At 24.6% G+C, this 6,373-nt stretch overlaps 1 protein-coding gene across 1 annotated transcript; it reads left to right on the top strand.

Moving 5' to 3' along the window:
- Nucleotides 1-1,500: 1,500 nt before the first annotated feature.
- On the top strand, nucleotides 1,501-2,579 carry LOAG_11345 (hypothetical protein; the record flags this gene model as incomplete). The annotated part of the gene is made up of 2 exons (XM_003146866.1): nucleotides 1,501-1,534; nucleotides 2,188-2,579. The coding sequence occupies 2 exons, from the start codon at nucleotides 1,501-1,503 to the stop codon at nucleotides 2,577-2,579; spliced, it is 426 nt and encodes a 141-aa protein (XP_003146914.1).
- Nucleotides 2,580-6,373: the final 3,794 nt, after the last annotated feature.

Raw genomic sequence — 6,373 nt, 5'->3', positions numbered from 1 at the left:
TTATTATTATTATTATTATTATTATTATTATTATTATTATTATTATTATCATTAATTATTATTATTATTATTATCGTTGTTATTAAAATAGAATGAACATTTTAAAAAAAATGAATAAGCATTAAAACAAATTTGGTATTCGTTTTGTTTTTTTTTAAGCTACTAAATTTGAAAATGTTTTTTTTTTTATTTTTTTCCAACTGCAATATACCAACATTATCAATACATTTCAAGAAATATTCTCTCTTTTTTTATTTTTATTTTTTTTTCGAAAGAAAAAAAAGAAGCAAACGAAGTTTTTGTTAGTTTGATATAATCCAAAAGAAAGAAAGAACGGATTCATTGTAATAACAAATACCAAATCCAAAAGAGAAATTCGTATTTATTTTCAATCTCTCGGGAATAAATTAGCAAACAAAGATATGTTTGGTAGCTATATAAAGCGGGATTCCATCGAGAATTGCGAAAAGAGAATGGATGAATTGGCTCAAGTTTAAAGCTAAGTGTTAGATTTAATCCTACCAAACAATGAAGTTATAAATGTTTGGATGTGATACAGGATAGATGAATGGATGAATAGATGGATAGATGGATGGATGGATGGATGGATGGATGAATGGATAGATAGATGGATGGATGGATAAATAGATACTACTGTTGACGATTTTTTAAATGAAGTAAAATTTATGATGGAAAATTTGCATGGCTTAAAATATCGGATAGGAAAATAAAAAAAGGAAAATTTTAAAATAATTCCCTTAGCAGCAATAGAGCATCGTGTCTATCATGATATTGCAGCATAAATATTACAAAGCTTTTTTTTCTTGCAAAACTAAATTTAAATTTTTAAAAATTTTTAAAATTTTAATAGGTACTTCAAAAACTTCATGAAAACAATATTGAGTTATTAAATATGAATTTTTAAATATCGAATTATATATCTATAAAAATGGTTAAGAAATCTCTTTTTATATTAATTAAGCATTGCATCAGATTCTTATATGATTCCATTGTTAAATATTATCTTAATCTGTACTACGTTGCAACAATTAAAGACCTGAAATGACAACTATCTTATCATTCCTATGATAATTGATTACTTTTTTTTTTTTTTTGCTAAATGTTGCTATCATTTAATTTATGGATACAATATTTTAATTTCATGGTAATTAATCCTTCGAAATATAATTCATTTCAATTTTGCTTGATATTAAATATTGGTTGAATAAAGAAATTCGTAATTATAATTAGAAAGAAAATAAATCCCACAAAAGTAAGCATTAATACATTGTGATTAAATTATAAAAAAGTAATCAATGATATAATAAAATTATCAGTTAATTAATATAAGTAAAATAATAAATTACTTAATAAAAAGGAAGAAAAAATTAGCTAACAATTGAATATATATAAAGAAAATGTAAGTAAATAAGATTTATTGGAATCATCAACAATTCTGTTATTATTACCAATGCATTTATTGCTGAACGAATTAAAAATATGATTATTCCAAGAATAAGCTTTTCCGCTTGCGGTACCAGTCGGAATAATTCAAACATAACAGATATATATTTACACATACACATACACGCACACACACACATACACATACACATACATACATACACACACAGCCATTCAATGATACAATAAAAATTGATCTCATTAGTGAAATGTGGCCAATGGTCATCATTCATTGGTCATCAAATGACAAATAACAACCTATACTACATATATTAATTTGTTTGTTATGCGAAAATAAATTTAACCTTATAATGAAATGTTCAAAACTTTATTTAATCTTAATTTGCTATACGATTATTTCAAATTTCGAAATTATCTGATAACTTAGATTTTGAATTGATTTATCAATTTGAAATGACTGAATGAAGTGATAAGTATTACTGCAATAGTGTTAATATCAAAAGTTCCTTTTTTTTTTTGTTGTTGAGCAGAATTCTACAATAACATTTCAAAGTTATTGTTTTACTTTTTTTTCTTCAAAAAGCATTTCATGGAACGAATAAAATTGAATTATCAAAAAAAATTCCATAATTATTCAAATATTTTTTATTTTAAATAATACAGAATTATATCGTTTTATTGCCATATAAGAGGGATATATATACTAAAGTAATCTATTCTATCTGATTCCCCACAAACTTTCAAAGTTTGGTAATTCTGAAGGGAATGAAGTTATATTGTTTGATGATTCCAAGTGCAATGAAGTTATATTGTCTGACGATTCTGAATGCAATGAAACTCTGAAGTTTGATGATTCTGAATGCAATGAAGTTGCATTGTCTGATAATTCTGAATGCAATGAAGCTACATTGTCTGATGATTCTGAATGCAATGAAGCTACATTGCCTGATGATTCTGAATGCAATGAAGCTACATTGCCTGATGATTCTGAATGCAATGAAATTCTGAAGTTTGATGATTCTGAATGCAATCTGTATGCGTTACAAATGAAAAATAACCTACCATTTCTACATTTTATTATACAGAAATTGCGAAGTTATAAAATTAATCGTATTGGAAACGACAAGTTTAATAGTTTTAATAGAATAAAATAAAAATGAATGATTGAAAAAGATTGGAAAAAGTAATTTAAAAAGAATAGATAAATCGTACCAATTTATTAATATTATGCAATGTATTAAACAGTTTTATTGGAGAAAAAAAAGAAAATTAAAAATGAAAATTGAATTTAAATTTTTTTAAATTTTACACTTTCAATTTTAAATTAAATTTAAAAGCATAAGACTTAACCGCATTGATTTCTCAAAAAAAAAGAAAAATAAAAATAAGAAAAGCAGAAATTTCAAAAGTGCAATTTGCATTGTTATTTACAACTTTCCAGTTCAATAACTAAATGTGATGCAAAAATAATTCATTTAAAATGACAAGAATTCAATTGCCTAAAATACCAAATAAATTAGTGAATAAATAAATAAATATTTACACTTAATTCTTGCTCCGTTTTTTTCCCTCATTACCATTGGTCATTGGTCATTGGTCAACGGTTAAAATATGCAAAAAATTTTCCATTTTCATTGAAATATTAAAATTATCGTAAAATTTTTATAGCTTTTACCATTAGTAACGGAAATTTCATGATGAATTTCACGGTTGAATGCAATTAATATTGCCGAGTAATTGCTAAAATTTGCTTTTGATATAATTTCAGGTATTGCAATAACAACAGTGTAATGGTCAAATGTATAATATGCAAATACTGTAATGAATGATTAAAGTAAATCTGAAAATTATCATTAAAATTCAATGAAAAATATTGAAAGATTGATGTAATCAGTAATCGGCTTATTGTAAGTTAGCATTGTTGAATAGCAAATTCATGAAATTCCATCAATCCAAAATTTTATTTTAATTTTGTTCATTAAAGCTTATTGCAATAGATACTGTAATAAGTTTGTCAACTAAATTTGCATTGCAAGCAAATGAAAATATTAGTGGCATACAAATGCTTGTTTATTTTTATTCTCACTTTTTTTTAAAAAAAACACATTTTCTATTTCAATTACAATAATTTATTTTATTTTCACATTTAAAATAGATGTTGAAAGATTTAAGACAACAATTTATGCTAATTTTGTTTATGCAAATAATTCGGATGACTTAATGTAATTTAATTTGCATATTACACAATTTAAATATTGAATCTATCAGCTTTTCTATGAAAAATATGAAATGTTCAATTCTTAAATATTTATTTCTTGATTCATTTTTAATTCATAATTATAAAATTTGTTAGAATTTCGCAAATTTTTCTCTTTCAAGAAAAATTACAAATATTGGAAGATTTTCGCGATGAAGAAAAAAAAAGATTGGGATTTATTCGAATGAAATTTTTTTAAATAGGTAGTGGTAAATTTTTGAAATAACATTGTTAATAGCAATTAGATTGGAATTTGCTTTATCAATCGTTAATGGGAAAAAGGTAGTCGAAATTTTTAAACTATTATGGTTAATGGTAATTAGATTAGAATTTTAATGGGTTCAATCAGTTCTAATGTCAATCAATTTGATCAAATGAAACTTCTAATTGTTGCGGAAGATAGCTGACGGAAAGTTGCGGAATGATACTGATAATAATCAATGCATAGCTTAAGACTTGTTTTATCAATTAAAGTTTTGAAGTTACGGAAAATAGATAGTGGAAAAATTAGCAGTCTTAAATAATTATCATGTAAGGTTTGAAATTGTGCTGAATAGAAAAGTAAAAGTCAATCTTTAAAACAAATGATTGGATAGTGTAGTGAAATTGTGATATCATTAATGCATGCTTATCAGTAAACTTTTTTCATTCTCCTTAACTTCAAAGATTATACCGCCAACGCAAAAAAAAAAATTTATTATATCATTTTTTTATCTTCTCCTACAAAATTCTCCATTTTTTATTTCGTATTTTATTTTATTTACATTCGTTTCATTTCATTTCACTTTTTTTTTTCATCTTTCCTTCTCCTTCCCACTCTTCACATCTCTTATCTTTTTAAACTTTAATTGATAATAGATAAATGATATGTTAAGAATTAGCCCATCATATAGCTGCATTATACTAATTGCAAAAACTATGTCATTACTATTTTATAAATTAAAATTTGAATTTTTCCAAAAAAAATGGAAAAATTTTTTAAAGAAAAAAGGGGAAAAGAAATGATTGCTATTTTGATAAATTTGATGACAAATTTCATTTTTTCATTTTTTATTTTGATAAGAAAAATTCATGGAAATGTGATAAAAATTGAAATTTTCAAATTTTTTCAAATTTTTCAAATTTGGGTGTGTTGAAGAAATTTTTTAAATTTTACAAAGTGTAATACTAAAAATTGAAGTGAAAATAATTGAATTCTTGCATGAATGAATAAATTAATTACAACAACCAAATTTAAGTTTGTTAAAAAAGCGAGTATAACTTGTATTAATCATTGAAATGTTTAATATAAATTAATTTTCCACGCGTTTGCTTTGTTAATTAGAAGAATTATTTCGAAACTACACTGAAATTCTGATAAAATTGTGAAATTTTAATCAAATTGATAAATTTGGAAGTGGATGGAACTAAAATTTACACTATTTAAAATATAAATTTGAAAATCATTTGATGAAATTTATCATCAGTCAAATTGTAGCAATTTTACAAGTAATAATACTTCAATGGCTTCACAAAAATTCAATTTTATTAAAACTCAACAAGTTGTTCTACCACATCCTATCGTATTCTACCGTAATTCATTCCGTATTTCACGTGCTATTATTGTAATTCATAATTTCAAATCTTATTGCATTAAGAAATTTCTCTTTTTGCTCGTTCATCTTTATAAGAATTATAGAAATGAATGATGTTTACATTCAACGCATTATTGCGCCAAAGGGTCATTATTTCATGCTATAATTATTTCCCGTAATGGTCAGTTCCGATGTGGACATTACAGGTAGAAATGGATGATAAGGAATGATTGATTGAATTATTTGTGTAAATTTGCTAAAATCATTAAAATAAAAGAAAATAATGGAAGTTTAGATTTACTGATTTATTGGCACAATTAATGCATCATTTGATTAAGCTAATGATTATTGAAAAATGATAAGAAGTTTAGGAAGGAGGAGAAAGGCGGGAAAAGATTTAAGATATTATTAAAATAAAAAGCATGAATAAGCAAATTTTGATTTTGACAATAAATACATTAAATATTTCTATAAGAATTAATATATGCGACAATAGCGCAAACATTATTACCATTCCTTAGTACTGAATTATTAAATAACATTGGCATTGAAATGAGATCATATTCACTCATGAAGAGACGTTTGCGCCAGACTAATGGTATTCACTTAAAAAGAGACGTTTGCGTCAGAAATAGATGGTAATCATTTGTGAAGCCACTTTTGCGCCAAGGACTAGATGATATTCAATTATCAAAAGACAATATAAGACTTTTTAAAAGATAAATGAACAAATGCACTGATTTTACTTGTCCGTACCGTAATTATACAGTAATATATGCCGTAATTATACAGTAGATAGGCATTTTTTACTTTGGCTACGGTGAGTAATAAGACAACTTTGATAGTGATAAAAAGCGGTAATTATTTGATAATTTGACAAATAAATTTAGCAATAAAAATGAAAAAATTATTTGCAGATTAAGTGTAGCTAAAAATTAATAAGGTCTCGTCGATATAACTGATATAAAAGTTGGTTATCAGCTTATCACTAAAAAAAATTATCAGAAGACTTGCTATCTCTTGATAACAATCGATTAATAAGCTAAATTCTTCTGAATGGTACTACTGAATGCAAACAAATTAAATTGTGTAACCTTTGATCATTAGCATTTCTATT

This window comes from Loa loa (assembly GCF_000183805.2).
Source record: "Loa loa unplaced genomic scaffold supercont3.205, whole genome shotgun sequence".
Taxonomy (NCBI): domain Eukaryota; kingdom Metazoa; phylum Nematoda; class Chromadorea; order Rhabditida; family Onchocercidae; genus Loa; species Loa loa.
This window is presented reverse-complemented; position numbering and strand designations above follow the sequence as displayed.